Raw genomic sequence first — 22693 nt, forward strand, 5'->3', positions numbered from 1 at the left:
TACACAGATATTTGCATAATGTGAATGATTTGGCAAAAACATGTGGATGTCTGACAAACAGTTGGCCATTCATTGATGGCTGTTGTCAGACAATAGAGAATCTGGCTGTCACATGCCAGAGCCCTCGGAAAACACTTTTGCTACAGTAATATCTGTTAATCTATTCATAGTCTTACTTTATATGGCCAATATGTATTCTCTGTCACTGAGTTTGGGCCTGTGTTCCCCCATTAATTATGGTTATGATCTGAATCCCTGCTGTAGGGGGTTGGCAGGTATGTTATCTATAGCTCTCCACCAGTGAGGGATGACTGTCAACAAAACAATGGCCTAGCCAGAGTACATCAGGGACAGTCAGGGACATCTTTAAAGTGTCAGAACTATTTATGTATGACATTGACAGACTGAGAGGATGTGAATTACATTGCATCATTTAATGTTACAGGATTGTATACCCTCACTTAATGTTACTATGTCTAACACAGATTCTGCTAGCTTTCCTACAACATCCGACCATTGTAGGAGGGTGTAACAGGGGCAGAGCTGGGATTTGACTCAAAGGAGAGACAGATGACAGACATGCCTGTAGCTATTGGACAGCTCAGTATCACCAGCATGTCAATACCATAGATGTACGAGAGGCTTACTGTTGTACTCCCTATTCCCCATACCTCCATCCTCCCATCTGCATCCCATTATATGGGTATGTCTATTACATACCTGGTAGAATGAGGTAATCCTTTTTTTGAAGTGTTCCTCTGCAAATAGCTTGCAAATCCATTGTCTGTGTGAGAAAAACAGCATACAGACATGTTCTCCATAGGCAGTTGCTGTCTTTTGTAGGTAATACTCATTACCAGGTAATTGCCTGTGCACCAATATGTGCCTCAGACTTGATAACTGCATCCAAAACAGCTGAGTTGCACTTTCATTAGCCAAAGACATGACACCACATTGCAATATTTAAGGCCTTTATGTAGGCCTAGGCCCCTTTCTTAGTCACTGAGATGGACATTAGTGAGGTGTGGAGACTACAGCATCACAGAGGGTAGGTACAAATACTGTCCACTTTTGTGATTTGTGAGGTATGCCCACAGTTTTACCTGATATGTTTGGCCAGTGTACCATGACATTGTGATCATCTGGTGGTTCATTGTTAAACACTGTAGGTTGAGGTCAGTAAGGAGAGAGAGAAATGTGTGAGTGTCACACGTCATACCCATCAGAATATGGATGCTAATGCAGTAGTTGCTATTCTATCAGCTCACTATCTTTGTAGGGGCAAACTGTTAAACATGTTCTATGGCTGTTAAATGCCAAAAAGATAAACAAACTCTATAAAAAACAACAACAAGCAAGGGTCTTTTCCAAGAATGTTTTGTGTGGAAACACAGTAAAAAGCTAGCACTTTCATACAGAATCAATAAATGAACTTCATCAGACAACAAGCAATGACAAAAGGTCACGTACTGTTTTCACAACAATGTAATTGATGTACAGCACACTGGATTCAAACCCAGGACTGTGTGTGGCAAAATGCTACACATGCAAGGCATTTAACAGACTGAGCTAGTGATAGAAAAAGTGTAGTTGCTAAATATATGTGCAGACATACAGGCTGTGACACACATCTGCATCCATCAGTATATGCATGGCTGTCAAAGGCAGTTATTCTGCAGCAGGGTCCCAGTTGAACATATGTACTGTGCCATGAATGCATTAGCAGGTGTGTTTAAAGATATTGCAGGTAAAAGGGAACATTTACCTGCTATCCCAGGCATCACATACTGCCATTATTAGTTATTTGGCTGTCTACTGGTGTATTTTTGCATTAGACTTCCAGGTATAGTCCCATTTTTCACATTAGGTTGCTTTCATTCTATCAGTGGCAATCAGTATGTATTGTTGGAAACATCTGTTTTAATCCAGATCTCTGTGGCATAGTGGTTTAATACAGTAGGCTGTAAGTGACAGGGGTGATTATTTTGTACATGTGCCTAGCACTGTGAGAAACACATAAGATCATTAAGGCACATTAAAGCACTTTTAAGCAGGTCTGAGTGGGATTGCATGGTGTGCTGCTGCTTAGCTCCACACAAACCTGTGCTAAAAATTTGAAAAGAAAAAGGGGGTGATAGGACAGTGGAAAATGGGAGCAAGCAGGAGGAAAAACATACTAAAAGCAGGTAGGGATGTGCAGGAAGGGTGTAGGAAAGGACCACAGCTTTCCATTTCTTGTACAGCAACAGCTGTGTAGTTTGACAGATTTTGTGGATGAATTTGGACTCTCAAACCCCAAAGAGAGAGGGGTGAGGACAACATAAATGTGTTGTCAATACAATTGGACCAAATTAGTTGTGTCCAATGGACATGTGCAAAATGGAGAGCTATTTATGAGGTGAGATATATATATATATATATATATATATATATATATATATATATATATATATATATTTATTTATATTTTTATAAGGAGAGAGTGTAATGTTGGGGAAGGGATGTAGGTATGTGTGGGGAGGTAAGTTGGGTAGGAGGGGATGCAGTTGTAGACAGACAAGACAGCAGAAAGGGGCAGTGCATGACACACGAGGGAGTAAATACTTTAGATGGGGAGGGTGTTGTGGAATCTAAGAAGCATGTGCCTCCAGATGGCAGCAACATGACTGACATCCCTACCCATGGGCAGTCAACACTGATCCTTCAATGCCCCAAAGGTGGCTGTGTTGGAGGCTGGGTGCCAGGGCCAGCAGGCCCCACCAGTTCTCAGGTCTGCCCTTAATCCAGCCCAGGCATTATTCATAGCTCATATGAACAATCTTGCACACCATGGATGGTAGTTGATCTTGGCTGACCACCCCCCCTCCGCCACTACTCTGGGGTGGGGGTCCTGTCCCTTGAGAGGGTTCCACCCGAAGGTGGTGCAGGGCCAGCAGAGGGGTCATCACCAGCCTGGGTCCCAGATGCACTGGTACCCAGTACCACAGCTGGCTGAGGTAGGCTAGGCAGGTCAGCAGGAATCGGCTTACCTTGTTGTGTTGTGGTGATAGAGGTATAGCAATGTGTATAGGTTAGTTATGAACAAAACAATTTGTTAATCATAACATCATGCCAGAGCCTTGGAAATAACCCAATCACATTTCAATACATATTATATGGAACACAACAATAAATAACAGAGCAGTCAGTATATTAACAGCATGCCAGTAACAGTTATGGCATAAGGCCAACAACATAGGTATTTAACAAGATATCTTAATATGCAACCATTATATTACATAACAATAATAAAACACATGCCCCAAAATAAAGTTTAATGTAGTAACAGATGTTAATAGTAAACCATAACCAATGGATAATGATAAAAAACAAATGAAGATAAGTGGTGGGGAGAGAGAGAGAAATAACCAGTCCATTAATACCATTATAGTCTATTTTGTGGAGAACAGTACTGCTTTCTACTCTACAGGTCTATCCTTTCTTTATGTTTACAAGTGGACTATAGTTGCTGTAGCATGTACATACCTCTCAAGCTATCCTTATGGGGCAGTATGGGTCAAGCTGTAACAAATGCGGGTGGTAAACTACACAGAACACATGCATATCAGGTGGACTTATATAACTACCAAGATGTACTTTGGGCTGGTGTAGTGATACATTCCTAGTTAGATACTCATGTCAATGGTAAATCTGTGACAGAGGGATTATGCATTACTAATTACATTCCATGACAGTGTGGCACTTATGTATTTGTACAGTACAAAAACTATACTACTATCATGCATTGCTTGACAAGCATGGGGATAGAACCTAATAGTAGTGACTGCAGAGGACATCTGCATCAATTGTATTGATTGATTGCAGCAGCCTTTAACAGACACTCCAGGAATATAGCCATACCAATGATTAGACATGTTATTTATTTTATTTTACGTTATTAGTATTATATTTATTTCCTTTATTTTATGCTGTATATTCACATACCTGATAATGATTTTAACAGTCTGTGACATCTAAGCACACAATTATTTACCCAGACTATAGGTAAACTCACCCATATTCCTGTAGAGATAAAATCTGTAATCATTTTGTGACTGATACTGTAATATATAGTGCTACAGAGCACTGGATTTGAACCATGTTCTGTTTGTGGCAAATTGTAATGCATACAGAGCAGTTAACAAACTGAGCTGCTGAGTCACTGCTGCTTGCTTGTTGACTGATATTTGCCTAGAGCTCACCTGGAACAAATATATGATCTGGTAATAGTAATACAGTTTTATACTAGACTGCAGTGACAGTTGGACACACGGGCATGAAATTCAAGCATGACGAGATACTAGGTAACCTATACATTACTACATAGAATGCAGGTGTGCACAATATACTGTTACTGGTTGGAAATATCTTTGAAGTCTACAAACCATATCATTTTATTGAGTTGGCTAGCTCACCCATATACAGTTGCAGACAGTATATTTGCAGTCTACAACTATTACACTGTTATACTTGCCTGCAGCACTGTACCTCAGAGCCTGAATGCATATAGCTGAAATGCAATGGTTAAAACAAGACAATCCTGATATACACAGTATACCTTGGATGTTATTGCTACTGCTTCATGTGTTATTGCAGAACAGGTGTCATAATTAATTTTTTGTAAATCATCTCTGAATCTACACTTATTGCACAACACTCTTTATTAGATATACCTTGAGTGAGGTACTGCACTGCTACTGTTTGTGTTTTTATTGCAGAATAGTTGTCATAATCAAGTTCATGCAAAACAGCCCTAATTCCACACATATTGCACAACACAGCTTTATTAGAGGTACCTTCATTCAGTTACTGGCATAGTTTCACATTTTTATTGCACAGTAGTTGTTGTAATGCAGGTGTTGCAGTACAACTGTAATTCCACAGTTATTGCAGCAGAAACTTTATTGCATTTACTTTATCTGGGTTAATGATTTACTCTTCCCTGCTTATTGCACTACAGTTGGCAGTAGTCACTTATTGCAGTACAGGCCTATATCCACATTCATTGAAATGCAATCTTTACTGTATATACCTAGTGGCAGTTAAAGCTTTACTTTTTCTTCCTTATATGACTATAGATGGCAAAATACATCTGTACTCACTACACTCATGGAGCAACCTGGTCAAGCACCTGGCATGCACCTCAGTGTTGCGAGTTCTCTCCTCTGCAGCTGTAGGGAGAGAAGTGCACCATTATGCATACCTGTCTATTAGACATTCAAAGTAGGTATTGGTGAAACAATGGTAAAAGTACTTACAAACTTGTGGGGCATTCCCTGCCTGATCATCTTGGACCCAGGTGGCCAAGAGATCCCCCTTCCAATGCTTCAGGTCATCATAGTGGTGATGGACCTGCTCACCTGTGTGGGGGATACCTGTCTCACTGGTAGGCTGACATGCCAACAGGTCCCAGGCCTCTGCCTTGCACTCTGAGCCCTGGAACTCACCTTGCAGCAGCCGGTGATCATGTTTTTTTCACTGGGAGTCCAACCATGATCCTGGACTCCTGAATACCCCACTGCTGCACCAAGAAGTGTGCACCCTCTCCGACACCAGCCATAGTCACTGCATAGTTCAAACTTCAACAAAATATATTGTATTGCCACCTAGTGAGCTTAATATTTTCCTGCACTTACACACAATTAGGCAATATTTAAAAATGTGGTGCATCACGTAGCACCACACAAACCAGTGCAGCTCAACTGAGCAGTGCTTAAACTGGTAATGCTTAACAGTGTTTATCAGTACACAAACCAGTTAAGCACAGCCAAGCGGTGCCAACCAGTGTCAAGCAGTGCTAAAATATATCTTGTTTAAGCAGTGCTTAGCAAGGCTTAGCACGTCTTAGCAGAACTTAGCTGAGTGCAGCAGATCAGGCTTTAAAAATAATTAGCATAATTTGTATTTGGAAAAGAAATGCTTAATATCTCGTACAGATATTCAAACCCTGCATCTACTACACATAAGCCGTAACTCTACCCATTTGGCTACATGGATATGTGGAATAGTGCTTTACATTTACGTATACCTCTGACCTACCATTAAGCACTGCTGAGCACTGCACCATGCAATACCCTCAGCTATGCTTAAACTTGACCTTTTCATAGATAATTAAATACATCCGATTTCTATTTTTAGGATGTCTGGCACATGTCACTTGCTGAACTCTGTGAAAATCTGCTTTTTATAAAAAATAAAAAATAGTAATTTACATTGATATAATGTGGTTGGACAGTGCAGGGAGTGTATTGCTCATCTGTGGACACAGTTAGTACCACCCTCACTACAATGATTCAATAACTGTGTCCCATGGCTCTAGCTCAGCAATGAGCCATGATTAATATGCATGGTGGGCTGCCGAGGGGGAACCATATATATGGACATGCTAACAGTCCATGTAGGATTTACACCGTACCTACACAGACTTTATTAAATCATAGGTTCATAGATTAGTACTAGGCTAACTGCCTTTGTGGACTATATTAAGCCTAGCCAGTTACCCCATGTAAGAATCATACTCTGCACCTTTGGTTTATAAGGCAAATGCCTTAACCATTACGCCAATCTCCCACCCTCTGGGGATTGTATTTCAATAAAGATTTTGCAAACAATGTATGAATTCTATAGCAACATGTGAATGACTCTACAACAGATCTTACAGCTGAAATAGTGATGTTCATTTAATACATACTGCTAAAGATCTGGATATTCAAGACCCATAAAGGCAGGCACTATGCTGAAAATACAAATGTAGATGGTAAATTGGAAGAATGTTTTTACAACAAGAGATGTTTTCTTGACTTTTTGTAACAAGGAAGTTTTTCGAGTGAAATTCATTAAGAGTAATTCACTGTATACTCAAGCTCCATAAAAGCAGGAATGAGCAATAATTTAATATCTGCTAAGTTTAAACTAAGAATGTTTTGGTTAGGTATTTTTTGTACTAGAAAAAGCTAAGCAAAAAAGATTTTAGCCCTGAAAAAAAGCTGATTGGTTTATTGATTTTCCGAAGGGTCTGAAGGAGCTTATATGGAAGCTCTTTTTAGAAAATGATCTGAATAAACTGCATAAGACTGATGTAATGAAACATAAATGCTAACATGAATTAAGTAGAAAAGCAGAACAAAAGAAACCGCACTGTGAAAGGGAATGTCTCCCTTTATCTCCAATATTTGCTTTCCACTGAATTGGAAATATTTACAGCTGTGATTTTTAGGGTAACTTGATTTGTGAAGGACAATGGTCTAGACAGCGAAAGGCTCATATGCAAATAAAGGCTAGAAGAATCCCACCAACAGGATCCCTCCAAATGACCTGTTTCTGGCAACCTCATGTGACTTCTGGCCTTGCCCAGCTAACCACTTCCACTACCCAAACATATTTAAAGGCAAACTCACTTTAACTTGTATTAAAACTTTGTACCTTTGAAGATCTGTATAAGTGCTGGTCTATTGGCTAATAAAGACTTTGAGAAAAAAAACAGTCTTTGTTTGACCAGCCCGGTCAACAAATGTAAAATAAAAATAAAATAAAAATAAAAATGTGTTCACCTTTTTCATCTGAACAAGAGGATTCACTACAATGGAGTACTTAAGGTTTCTTGAATTCAGCTAACAGTCTCCGATTATCTCTTTGGATAATTTTTAGTTATTCCTAAATCACCAGTGGTTTGGGTAGGAGAGACATCTGGGAAGACAAACTAATGGGTTCTATAAAACTTTTTTTTTAATCAACCTTAACAAAAAGGGGGTATGTACAGCTTTAATATGCTTGCTAAAATGATCTGCATGTCAGGTTATATTAGCTTTAGAGAATCTAGTCTGAATGCATGCCTCAACAAGGCTACACTATATCATTATGGTAGCCAGCTCTGTAGTGTAGAGCATAAGAACTAGACAATGATCCAGATGAACATATATAGTTAGTGGATTTGTTGCTGGAATAATCTGGGAGGTATGGAAGTAAATGGCAATGTTAGCTTGCCAATTTTGTGGGGACTGTGTTTGATTATTTGTTCACCAGTGCTCCAGTGCAACCATAAGCTTGAATAACAGTTGACTGGGGATATGAGACTTGGCTTACCAAGATGTGACAGTAGCTCTTAGTGGTAGGCGAGTCTGTGGGAGTATGCACTCATGAGACAGAGGGCATTGGAAGCTCCATGGTGACATGTTGCCTGTAACAAACACCCTGGGGTGAGATTAGAGTGGGCTTAGGATTATGGGAAAATACTGCCAATTTACATCCAGGAATGATGTGGGCCAATGATTGCAGGAGAGGACTGTTGGTCACACCTCTGGGTCCACATTATGAGAGATAAGCCACATTTACCTGGCCAATGGGACAGGGTGCCCTAGCCGCAATCAGAACTAGATTGAAAAGATGCATACAGGCCCCATTTTGAGAGGGTCTATATTACAACATCAAAAAGACCAGGTATTGAATGGCATTTACATTGAAAATGCCATTTATCAAAGTTGTTCTTGTGGGGGGCTGTGCCTCCCACACCACCGCTAATTATATATACCAACTCTGAGATTGCACTACAGTGAGGAAAGAGCAAATTTTCCGATCTTCACTGTACTGCGATCTCACCATAAACACCTCGTTGAACGGCTTTTCTGATGTAAATGCCATTCCATATAGACCCTTTTGAGATATAAAGCAGACTCATCTGGGTGTGGTGAAGAACACGTGTCTCCATGTCATGTAAGTTAAGAGCTAGGATGCAGAAAGGAAGCACAAAGCACTGTCATGGCTGCCTGATGATGAACCGTCTTGATGGCTTTTGCCTGCATACTGGCAACACCTGATACTGAGGAAAGAATGGGCTCAAATCCATATGGAGAGGACTGGTTGCCGGTAGCCAAAAAGGGCAAAAAGCATCTAGAAAAATATAAGAAAAGAAAAAGACTGTATCATCAGTGTTTGTGGTGTTCATTGTCTCTCCTCATATTACAAGCCCTACAGGCAACCCGGCAATTTAATTTACTTTTTTTTTGCCATTCTGCCCTAAACCATAAAACAGGTATACTTATTTGCCAAATCATTCACAGTATAGCACAATGAGAATTCTTATGCATGTGCTGCCGATTTCCACAGGAATTTCTCATTACACCATTAATCAAGTACTGCAGTTTCATAGAAAATCTAGAAATAACTTCAGTTACCACACTAGAAGGCTATGAGGCTTCTGCCGATTAAGCAAAGACTAACATTAAGGAACACAAAAACACTGTTCTCTGTCCAAATCAAGCAAATAGCATGGTTCATATCTCAACCAACACATTGCAGAGTGCTTTTTATCTGTGTGTGTGTGTGTGTGTGTGTGTGTGTGTGTGTGTGTGTGTGTGTGTGTGTGTGTGTGTGTGTGTGTGTGTCTGTGTGTGTGTGTGTGTGGGGGGGGGGGGGACCTGATTACGATGACCCTGTGCCGATTACTATTGGTTCTGCCTGATTGTATCTGAGCTGTCACAGAATTTAGGTCAGACTGAAGCTCTCTAATAGCTTGCAATTTGAACTGGCTTTATATTACCACACATTTCCAAATGGAACCTCTATGACAGGAACAGAAGCTTGAGCTCTGGCACTGGCGACTTGGTCAAAGTCAGTGAATGATAGTGAAGAGTCTGATGTTGAGTCATATAACATATAAGTAGTATGATTGTACATGATCAGGAGAAATGAAGTGTCAGAACTTCTTGGAGGTTGTGTAATTTTAGTTGCCTAAGAAGAGGCAACACAACCAAAGCTAGGTTATCTGGTGCACTATTCAGTTCCCTGATCTGATGCCTCCCCCTTAACTCTAAGCAGAGGTGCGAAAGAAAAAAGATCCTCTTTCAGTGTTGAGTACCAAGAAATGTTCTTCCACTCTGAAACTGTAGTTGACTGCTTGCTACAGTTAAAATGCCGCACACAAAGTCCTCTAACACCTTGTGCACAGGACAGCAGCCCTCTTCAGCCTACCCCTAGCATTGCCTCTGACAGGCAATTCCTAGAAACAGATCAAGTGAATACAAGATTTAGTAGAAAAGGCTGTTCCTGGAAAATGGTTGTAGAGTACAGACTAATTCATACTCAGTGATTGCAATGGGTCTGTACTCAGTGTAGAACAACAACAGCAAAAAAAAAAAAAAAAAAAAAACAGAAGCACAGGCCTTTTTTTTTCAGTGAAATGGAGGACAGTGTTGTCTTGCTTCTACATGCTTTCACACCCAGAATACTATGCCTGGAGGGGTCTGTTCTCTCTCTGTCACTGATCATTGTCATATTATCTGTGGTGCTCAAAATATAATGCTTTTACTTATGCTGCATACAAAGCACTGCAAGCCCCTTACAATGGATTACAGGTATGTTCACAATCATCTCCGATACCATAAATGTGGAAAGACTGAATTACAGTTAGCAGATTTTGCAGAACTGTCATACTTTGGTATGATAGTGAAGTGCTTTATTAGAATGCTGCACTCACCTCAAAGTATTTAGGTAGAGCATTGTATCTGCAGTGACATCTACCCAATTCGAAGGCGAGTTGTTGAAGTTTGTCTTCCTGTTGTAATCTGGCAACACTCTTCTCAATAAAAGACATCACCCTGTAACAGTGGATTGAATCCATATTATTATTATGATATTCATCACCACAAGGTATTTCTTATACTGTTCAAGCTTTAACCCTTTTTTTCAAATGAATCACTAGAAAAACAAGAAAAGATTTGCAAATATAGAGTGCAAAACAGTCAGTCAGATTTACTTTACAAAAATGCATTTGCAGATCCCACGTACACTTCTTTTAATGTAATTACATAAATACCAAATTAGGCAATCAAATCCGAATATTTGTATGGTTACCTGTGTAATACTGTGACACCCCTGCACTGGCCCAGTAATCAAGGAGCCTCAATCCGCACCACTGGCAACAGTGGGGAATGTACACACTGTGAGGATGACAAATACACATACAGTAAAGTGCAATTTCCCTTAGGAGCACACAGAGATCACAATCAGTCTGGTGCTGGTTTCTCCCTCTTTCTCAGCATACCCAATAAGACTCCCCACTGGCACATCTATAGGGTTGAGATCTCAGCTGTGTGGCCAAGCCAAAACCTCCAGCATCATCTCTGTCCAACCAGTGCTACGTGTCCCTGCCCAAGTAGCTGATGCACACACACATACACACACACACACATTTTGAGATTTGATTCATATACAAACACACACACACACCTGGGAAAGGCTGGCACAGGTTTACTAGCTATGCCCCCTTCTGCCCAGACTATAAGGTAGTTCTAGTTGCCACCAGCCAACTCTTTACCAGCTACTCTAAGGCCCTTAACAAAGGGTGTCCAATCCTACTGTGTAACATTACTAATTATTCAAATGGTAGTCTGATCAACTTCAGAGTTCAAAATCACAGGAGATATTTAAAACAACATTGCAGGACAGTCTCAAATAAAGAAAGAAAATATCTAAGATATACTTTACTATATTCCTATCTGAATCTAAAAGAATTGCTATGCTCTAAAAACTTACTTACAGCAAGGCAAGTGCAGAAGGTGGTGATGACTGGATGTTTCCAGGACAAAGACAAAATACAAAATGCCCTCTCTCTCTGAGAGAGTTTTTAAATTAATTTCAAATATTACTGCTGGGTTAGCTTGGATGACATCACTTTTTGTCACCTGACTTTAGTTCCCAAGCTAAACCCCCAGTGTCCAACATTTAACATCTCTCTATGAAAATACACGGCCTTCAGATGTTTGGAACTGCTAGAGGACATAAAACAATAAAACACATTTGCATCTCAAACCAAGTAATTACTTCTCTACCAAGATAATACAAATACTAGCTCTAGACATTGTGTCTACTACTAAACTGAAACTGAGAGATAACTTTTCTAGCACAATCATAAAACAATTTAATTTCAACTTATTTTATTGAAGTTTTTGCAAGTTAACCCTCTATGTTCTGGTTTCTACTGTTAAACCATATACATTTACACAATTACAACAGTCTATATAGATTTCTATTCTAAGCCAGCAGGGTATGCTGTGGTTACATTTAAGCTCAGTGTTTTATACCTTTATAAAAACTTCTGTATGAATTAGATCAATATTCACAAATGACATAGAATTAATTAGAAAATTCCAGCTAGCTGGGCTGGGAGTACTGCCCTATGTCACACTCCTCACCCCCCCCCCGAAAACTCAAGCTAGTTTTTCAAGTGACCCTTGAGAAACTTTGCTTGACAGGGTTGGGCCTATCTGGGAATACCTTACCTATTCCCTATCTTGACAGCCCATCTGTGTTGGTATTGCTAATGCCACTGCAATGCTGCACTGTCATATCATATGCCTGCAACCCTAGGCTCCACCTTAGTAACTTGGCATTTTGCTGGCTGGCTCAATGTAGCCATGTTAAGGGATTGTGGTCTGTAACTACAGTGAATTTCCTTCCATACAGATCAGGCTGAAGTTTCTGCAGTGCCCACACTATAGCTAGACATTCCTTTTCTACAGCTGCATAGCATTCCTCCCTGTGTTGGAGCCAACGGCTGAGATATATCACTGGGTGCTCTTCTCCTCTGCGGAGACCTGGCTGAGTACAGCTCCCAGCCCATGGTTTGAAGCATCCACCTACACAACAAATTATTTTCTGTAATCTGGACTGGCTAACACAAGGGGTCCTCCCAAAGCTCCTTTAAGCTTCTGGAATTTCTGCTCACATGCTGGGGTCCACACTACCTTATCTTGCTTGTTTTTCCTTGTCAGGTTTGTGATGGGAGCAGCTATGGTACTATAATTGGGGACCAACTTTCTGTAATACCCTGCTGTCCCTAAGAATGCCCTCACCTTCTTTTTAGTAACAGGGGCAGGCTATGCCTGAATTGCTTCCACTTTGGAAGGTTCTGGCCTGATCTTACCACTCCCCACTCTATGTCCCAGGTAGGAGATCTCTGCCATACACATCTGACACTTACTGGGCTTAATGGTCAACCCTGCCCTCTGTACTCTGCCCAGCACTTCCCCGACATGCTGAAGGTGCTCTTGCCAGGAAGGGCTGTAGATGGCAATATCATCCAGGTAAGCAAGGGAAAAATCTACTGCTCTTGCTAGGATATGATCTACCAGCCTCTGGAAAGTCACTGGGGCAGTTTTCATCCCATAGAGCATCTTTGTGAACTCATACAACCTGAAAGAAGTCACAAAGGCTGACCTCTCTCTAGCACTGGGAGTCAAGGGCACCTGCAAGTAACCATTGGTAAGGTCAATAGTGGTAAGATACTTAGCCCCACCCAGCTGCTCTAGGGATTCATCCATTCTAGGCATGGGGTAAGCATCTGACTCTATGTGACTAATTAATTTCCTGTAGTCCACACAGAACCTGGTGCTGCCATCCTTCCTTGGTACCAGCACCACTGGGGAGGCCCAGGGACTGCTGGACTCCTAGATTACCCATAGTTCTAACATTTCCTGTATCTCCTCCCTCAGAGTCTAACTCTCTCATGCACCCTATAAAGAACCTGCTTAATAGGCCTTTGGGATCCTGTATCCACATGATGCTGCACCAGGTGGGTGCACTCTGGTGTCCCAGTGAACATGTCCCCAAACTCCTGTAACACTGCCCAGATTTCTCAAACCTGGGAAGGGGATAGCTGCTGGGAAATTGCTACCCCTTCCACTGAGGTGTCAATCCAAGCCTAACTGAGGAGATCAGTCACCAGATCCTCCTCAACCTCCTCCTGCCTTCTATTGCAAATACTCTGCACCAGGGTTTCCCTATCATGGTAAGGCTTCATGATGTTAACATGGTACATCTTATGCCCCTGCCTCCTGCCAAGCAGTTTTACCATGTAGTTAATATCAATGACCTTCCTTACCACCTTGAAGGGTCCATCCCAAGCTGCCTGCAGCTTGTTGTGTCTGACAGGAATGGGAACCATAACCTGCTGCCCCACAGCATACACTCTAGCTTGAGCATTCCCATCCTTTTTCTGCTGTTGGACTTCTGCCAGGTTAACTTTGAGGCTTATCCTGAGTTTTAGGACATATGCCACAACAGACTAGCGGTCCCTTCACCCTATGCCCAAACAGCAACTCAAAGGGTGGAAAACCTGTGTATTCTGGGGGTACCTCCTGTAAGCAAACAGCAGATGGGACAAATAGTTCTCTCTTAAAGTGGTCTGCAAATGTCTGTACATGGTCTTTACTGTAGAATTTAACCTCACCACAAGACCGTTAGTCTAGGGATGGTAGGGGGTTGTCTTTAGGTGCTTCACCCCACAGCTCTCCCACAGGCAAGCCAGCAGGTCTGACATGAAATTGGCACCACTGACAGTCAGTATTTTGGGAAACCTACCATGCTGTAAATATATCTAACAAAGTATTTTCCACCTTTTCTGACTCGATGGAGGACAGATCCACCCCGTCAGGGTATCTGGTAGCATAATCTACAACCATACTTCTTTCCTATGGAACTTAGGCTACACAGAGAGCCCACAATATCCATAGCTACCCTCTAAAATGGCTCCTCAATCACAGGCAAAGGCATCAAAGGAGCTTTGACATTGTCTCCTGCCTTGCCTACCTTTTGGCACTGCTCCCACATCCTGCAGTACCCTGTTCTCTATAATACATCTCTTGGTACACTTTATGCCCATATGGCCTGCAAAGAGAATATCATGGAGTATGGCTAGAAGTATCTGATAGTAGGTTCTGGGCACTACCAACTGCTGTATTCTCTCACCCTCTAGCCCTCCATCAGGGATCCACTCTCCGTACAGTAACCCTTTTTTCCCAGAATACAGAATCCCCTTTCCCTTGAGAATCAGGTGCCTCTCTGGCTACCTCCCTCAAGCCATGTAATGTAGGGTCTGAGAGCTAAACCTGTCTCAACCCTGTCGTCATAGCTCTTCCCAACTCCCTTTCCACAGGAAGTCTTGTATCTTCTGACAGCGGTGCCTCACTGTTAGCCTGGGTACTACTACTCACCTCTGCCCTTGCAGTCAATCTGTCCAAGGGAACATCAGTACCCACCAGCAGCTGTGGCTCACCTTCAGTCTCACTGCTACAGGGTAGCTCCCTCCCTAAAGTAGCCACCTCACCAGTCCTGGCCTCAAGAGTGCATTCTGTCTGGTCCCCCCCCCCCAGGCTACCAGACTCACATGTCTGCCTCCAAGCCTGACTGTGTGTAACTGCATGCACACAAGGTACTGCATTATCAAAATCATTCCCTATCAGGTCATTTGCAGGGATATCTTCAAACACACCCTCTTGCTTGCTTCCTTTTCCACCCTCCCAGTCAAGGTGAACCCTAGCCAATGGTATTTGGAATGGGATCCCTCCTAAGGCTCTAACTGGAACAGAATGCCCAAGCAAGTAGTTCTCCTCTTTAACCATTGCAGGCTTCACAATGGTTAGGTTAGCGGCTGTGTCTCTCTTAGAAGTGACCTGTTTCCCATTTACCAAGATAGGATATAACCTCTTGTGGTAGTTTGGTACCCTTTTTGTCTTCAGACAGCTTACTGCTGGCATTCTGTCATTCCCACTTACTGGCTCTCCCACTTTTTGTTCCCCACCTTGCCTCCATGGGCATCTGTATGCTACATGCCCCACTGGTTGCATTTAAAACATTGAACCCTTGGTCCTGGTTGTGTACCTGAACAAGTGGCTTCCCCTGCTACTGGCACACTCTGTTGGGTGGTTTAGGCTGCCGACCATGGGTTCTCTTAGATCCATGAGCAGCACTATGTATCCCTTTCCTGTGCAGTGATGCCCTGCTTGCTAGGTATAGGTCTCCCTTTTTCCCCAGCTCATCTGTGGTATTACATTCCATATCTATGAACCAGATTCTCCTGTCCTCAGGCAAAGTGCTAAGGGATTTTTCCCTCACCAAAAGGTCTGCCACCCCTTCAAAAGTGGTGACGTGACACCCACTCACCCACCTATGAAAATAACTGCTTAACATACCAACATATTCACACACACTTTCATCTGCCTTGCGTCTATGCTCACAAAACTTTTTTTTATAAGCTAGGTGTTAACATAAAACACTCTAAGAAACAATGTTTAATAGTATTGTAATTTAAGCAATCAGTATCAGACAATTTAGAAATAGCAGTTACAGCTTTACCATGGAGTAACGGGGTCAGGAACAGTACCCAGAGCCCTCAGTCAACATTATACTATTTCAACAGAAAGTGAACACCAACTGTAGAACCAAAAATTGGATGTGCAGACCCTTGGATATATACCGCTCGTACACAAGGATGAACGAAAACTTTTTATTGTCTCACAAACAGAGCGTGAATACACTGGTTAAGCGCTTTCAACTGTAAACTCCAGTCTTCTTCAGAACAACACAATACTAAAAATTCTCCATTTTATAGTCATCTGATCACTTAATTGTTTGAAGAACCCGCCAAAAGCATTAAAGCTACACATACCTAAGTTTTAACTGTGCCTAAAACATAAATCAGCAACAAACTACAAACAAATATTATAGAGTAATGGTATGATATATAAAATCTCTCTTATATATAATGAATCTAATACAAATAAATCTAATAAAAGTATAAATATATTAATGTTACAAGTACATGAATGTGTTACATATATTATGCCTAATAAATCATTTCAATGTTAACATTCTATTATAAAATAATCAATAATTGAAATAGATAATAATATAAATATAAATATAATATATGTTCTACATATTAAGTATTAAATATTTGATAATTCTTTATAAATATTAAAACATTAACGTAGTTGTTAAATACTGTTTGCGTAATAAAAATTCTGAGTATTATTGGTATAATAAAATGGTGTGGTAAATAAGTTAGTTTGCATGTATTAACCATTTAGGATGATGAAAGAGCTAAGAAAGGTTTAATGCTGATAAAATCATTAAGACCAGGTGGTCTAGTAGCATAGGTGTAGATCTGCCATCTACTTTCAAATTGGGCCAAAAACATTTTCCAATTACCTCCATACGGTGTATTAATAACCTGATCAATAATTGCAAATACAAATCCATGATCTTTCCCTTTCTCTAGGATATGTCTATAGAGCGCATTTTTAGTGTCGCACTTCTGTATTTTATATTGATGTTCATATATTCAATTTTTAAGCTGCCTTTCTGTTTTGCCAATATAGTATGCAGTGCAACATTTACACGTGGCCACATACACCACCTGTTTAGTGTTGTAACTTCCTGTCCTACACCGAATGGTGGTGTGATTTATGTCATCTAACTGGATAGTCTTGGCTTCATTAATATATCTACACTGCTGACATCTTCCACATTTCAATGTACCTTTAAATCTATCCACACCTTCATTTTCATAACTAGCTCTTTCCAGTATTCTCTTCAAGTTAGGGGCTGTCTTAAATACACATTTAGGAAATTTACCAAGCTTTTCCTCTAAATTAAGTGTAGTTATCACTTCCCAATGTCTTTGTAAAATTTCCTTAATTAGATGCATTATGAGGGGTATACGTCAATACACATACTCTCCCAAAAGATTCCTTTTGCTGTTCTACTTGGTTATCAAGATTGTAACAGCCTAATAATGGCATATACTTCTGACCCCATTGTTTGTGTACATATTCGGTGATGTCATGCAACATATTCTCTGGATAACCACGACTAAGGAATAGATTGTGTATCTTCCTTAGTTCAATCTCCATATATTCCTGTGTGGATGACATCCTAGCGGCTCTAATACATTGTCCTTTTACCACGTTTTTGAAAACATATGGGGGGTGGTTACTGGTGAAATGAATATAATCATTAGAGAATGTAGATTTCCTATACACTTTTGAGGTAAAACCTTCTTCATTGTGGCTTAGTAGTATATCTAAATATGGAATTTCATTAGAACTGAAATTATGTGTAAATTTCAGAAACTCAGTGGTACCATTAATGAATTCCATAAACTCTTGTATCCTAACCGAAGATGCTTTCCATAAAATAAATATGTCATCCAAATATCTGGCATAGAATGTATGTCAGAAAAATATTCACTTTTAAATAAAAATTCGGACTCCCATTCTAACATAACCAAGTTTGCAAAAATGGGAGCATGAAAGTCATCCCATGGCTTCCCTTGGTTTGTCTGAAATATTCCCCTTGAAATACTATATAATTATGGTCCAATACCAAGGACATCATATCACAAATTAGACAAATCTTATCCCAAGTGAAGCCTGAGTGTTTCCTGAGGCTATTGGCAAAAAATTCCAAACCCACGTCTTTAGGGATGCTAGAAAACAAATCTAAGACATCAGTGGTAAGGTAAATTAAATTAGGATTCCATTTGTCCTTTGTAAGTTTATCTAGAAAATTCCATGAATCTTTCATAATATGTGGAATAAAATTATAAATATGTTTTAACCATCTGTCTATTAACCTCCCTATGTTGAAAGTTTTGGACTTGGAACCTGAAACAATAGGTCTGAATGGTGGGTTCTCCAAGGATTTGTTCACCTTTGGAATCCCAACCATTTTGGCTAACACAGGATAATCTGGTTTCAAAAAGGAGTATGTGTCATTTGAGATCCTGTTGTCTATTAAGTACTCCTCAATACTCAAATCTATTCTCCGATGACCAATATTGATTTGGTTGATAGATACACTTTCATAATTGCCCAACTCGTGTAAGAGGTTGTATATACACTGATTGTACTCATTGGTGTAATAAATTACAACGCCTCCCCCCTTGTCTGGCTTCATGATCCTTATTTCCTTATTGCATATAACCTTATAAAAACATTCTCTTTCCTTTTTCAAAAGATTATCACCGATGTTAACTTTTTTCTTATCTTTCCTCAAATTATTGTGTAGCCAGTAGATGTCATTACAGACCAATTTTTCAAAGTTACATACTTGTGGGTTGGAAGCGGGAATGTATGTGCTCTTCTTCATAAGATCTGTACCCGCTATACCAATAAATCTCTCCTCATTTTGATCACTTTTGTCAAACTGTATGGCTAGGTTGAGTCTTTGACAAAACAACTTAATTTCCTTAATATTGTCCACTAGATTCATACCTACCATGGGAATAAATTTCATGCCCTTACTCATGATCCTAACAAATTCGGTATCTACATCTACCTCAGTGTAGATGAATACATTAAATCCATCATGTGTGGTCAATATAGGCCGCTGAGTAGTTACACACATATCTAGAGGGTCAGGTTCATCCTTACTAGGTAATCCTATTACTGTGGAATCAGCTGAATGAGGCTCAATTACCAATGGTTCTAATGTATAATCAACACAATTCATTGAGGGTATAACTGACTCGCTTGGAGTCTTACTCAAATTCTGTTCCACTGTTATATACACTATACTGCTATATACATACTTAGGTATGTGTAGCTTTAATGCTTTTGGTGGGTTCTTCAAACAATTAAGTGATCAGATGACTATAAAATGGAGAATTTTTATTATTGTGTTGTTCTGAAGAAGACTGGAGTTTACAGTTGAAAGTGCTTAACCAGTGTATTCACGCTCTGTTTGTGAGACAATAAAAAGTTTTCATTCATCCTTGTGTATGAGCGGTATATATCCAAGGGTCTGCACATCCAATTTTTGGTTCTACAGTTGGTGTTCACTTTCTATTGGATTGGCTATTTTTATTTGGATGGCAGGGTCGACAGATACATCACCAGCTTCATTGTCGAAGGATGATTTCTTGAATCTACGAGCTGATGTTACAGCTCTTCAGCAAGAGGTGCACAGACTTTTAAATTTAGTCACTAGCTTAGTGACTATCAATGGAGACAATGTAGAGTCACGTAAGCCAGTATCAGTTTCAGATACAGACAACGTAGAGTTACGTAAGCTAGTATTAGCTTCTGATGCAGACAAGCATAACAGCGTGAGTGTTCACGCGCCTACCCCACCAGATGGGCAGCATGTACCGGATATACTACATACACCGGACTGTGGTCTTCCCACAGTGTTACAGGACATGGACATCGTTCAAAATACGAACTACATGATTGACCTGCCGAATGCACGACAAGAGGCTAATGTGGATTGTTATGGGTCACCTAGCAATGGGGAAGAACATTTTTTGACGAATGAATGCCTGTGCATTTTGCCTGCACATGATTTCACTTTCAACTTCAGTTTCAGCATAGTACGCCAGGATAATGATCGGACAGGGGCTCAACCGAAGGAATTACCACCTGTTAAAAAATACCACAACAATAAACAGAAGGCTAGTATAGCCTTAAAAGGTACTGTGCCTCATAATGTTTCTAGCCCTTGTAAAACTAAGACTTTTGCCCAACGAGGAAGAGTGGACTTTGAATATAGTGTGATGAATAACAAGGAACATAAAAAAGTTTTTAATGAGGAATGTTTGATTGAACAATTTTTAGGGGATAATTATGATTTTTTTGACGTGGATGTTAAAAACTTAAAGGAAAAATCTAAAAGTACAGAATTTATTTACACATCTTTAAAAGAATTAATCCATGATTTTGGTAAAAAATTGGTGTCTTACAAGAACACGAAAATTGATTGTAATTACTTGTCCAAATGCTTAAAACTTAAAATTGTACCTAAAGGTCTTAGATTTTTTAAACTCCCATTAGGTATTATATATAGACCGGACACAGTAAAAGAATTTAATGATTTATTTGATAGCTTTGGTTTTTCTTTTATGAAAATTTTAATTAAACATCAAGATGAGAAGCTTGCAAATTTAGCTAATGAGTTAGAAAGTATGAACGGCGCCATAACCCGACATAATGATTTTGAATTGTGGAAAGAGCTTTTTATTAAACAATTTACTATTGCTGAAAATAAGGTACATACTATTTTTGAGAGAAAAAACAGGAAAATATCGTGTGATATAGATTTGTATAAAAGTAACAGAGCATATGTTTGGCCATCTAACAGACTTTTTGAACACACGAAGAGTTATCAGGTCCCCAGAAAACAATCTAAAAGCTCCTTTAGGGAGGAAAATTTTCAGGGGGGCAGATTTTTTCCAGCACGGAACCCCAACAAACAGTGGAACAGAATTTGAGTAAGACTCCAAGCGAGTCAGTTATACCCTCAATGAATTGTGTTGATTATACATTAGAACCATTGGTAATTGAGCCTCATTCAGCTGATTCCACAGTAATAGGATTACCTAGTAAGGATGAACCTGACCCTCTAGATATGCGTGTAACTACTCAGCGGCCTATATTGACCACACATGATGGATTTAATGTATTCAACTACACTGAGGTAGATGTAGATACCAAATTTGTTAGGATCATGAGTAAGGGCATGAAATTTATTCCCATGGTAGGTATGAATCTAGTGGACAATATTAAGGAAATTAAGTTGTTTTGTCGAAGACTCAACCTAGCCATACAGTTTGACAAAAGTGATCAAAATGAGGAGAGATTTATTGGTATAGCGGGTACAGATCTTATGAAGAAGAGCACATACATTCCCGCTTCCAACCCACAAGTATGTAACTTTGAAAAATTGGTCTGTAATGACATCTACTGGCTACACAATAATTTGAGGAAAGATAAGAAAAAAATTAACATTGGTAATAATCTTTCGAAAAAGGAAAGAGAATGTTTATATAAGGTTATGTGCAATAAGGAAATAAGGATCATGAAGCCAGACAAGGGGGGAGGTGTTGTAATTTATTATACCAATGAGTACAATCAGTGTATATACAACCTCTTACACGAGTCGGGCAATTATGAAAGTGTATCTATCAACCAAATCAATATTGGTCATCGGAGAATAGATTTGAGTATTGAGGAGTACTTAATAGACAACAGGATCTCAAATGACACATACTCCATTTTGAAAACAGATTATCCTGTGTTAGCCAAAATGGTTGGGATTCCAAAGGTGCACAAATCCTTGGAGAACCCACCATTCAGACCTATTGTTTCAGGTTCTAAGTCCAAAACTTTCAACATAGGGAGGTTAATAGACAGATGGTTAAAACATATTTATAATTTTATTCCACATATTATGAAAGATTCATGGAATTTTCTAGGTAAACTTACAAAGGACAAATGGAATCCTAATTTAATTTACCTTACCATTGATGTCTTAGATTTGTTTTCTAGCATCCCTAAAAACGTGGGTTTGGAATTTTTTGCCAATAGCCTCAGGAAACACTCAGGCTTCACTTGGGATAAGATTTGTCTAATTTGTGATATGATGTCCTTGGTATTGGACCATAATTATATAGTATTTCAAGGGGAATATTTCAGACAAACCAAGGGAGTCGCCATGGGAGCGGCTTGCGCTCCCATTTTTGCAAACTTGGTTATGTTAGAATGGGAGTCCGAATTTTTATTTAAAAGTGAATATTTTTCTGACATAGCATTCTATGCCAGATATTTGGATGACATATTTATTTTATGGAAAGCATCTTCAGTTAGGATACAAGAGTTTATGGAATTCATTAATGGTACCACTGAGTTTCTGAAATTTACACATAATTTCAGTTCTAATGAAATTCCATATTTAGATATACTACTAAGCCATAATGAAGAAGGTTTCACCTCAAAAGTGTACAGGAAACCAACATTCTCTAATGACTACATTCATTTTACCAGTAACCACCCCCCATATGTTTTTAGAAATGTGGTAAAAGGACAATGTATTAGAGCCGCAA

The 22693-nt window shown here is 39.7% G+C and overlaps 1 protein-coding gene across 1 annotated transcript in view; it reads right to left on the bottom strand.

Annotated features, from left to right (window-relative positions):
- The window catches only part of NGB (neuroglobin), a 1021120-nt gene that overhangs the window by 380171 nt on the left and 618256 nt on the right, over positions 1-22693 (bottom strand). The window contains exon 3 of the mRNA XM_044062051.1: positions 10511-10631. Coding sequence (XP_043917986.1) covers positions 10511-10631 — 121 coding nt within the window. The remainder of the gene's footprint in view (positions 1-10510; positions 10632-22693) is intronic.

The sequence above is a fragment of the Protopterus annectens genome, chromosome 1.part0 (assembly GCF_019279795.1).
Source record: "Protopterus annectens isolate FY-2018-M chromosome 1.part0, PAN1.0, whole genome shotgun sequence".
In the NCBI taxonomy this organism is placed as follows: Eukaryota; Metazoa; Chordata; order Ceratodontiformes; family Protopteridae; genus Protopterus; species Protopterus annectens.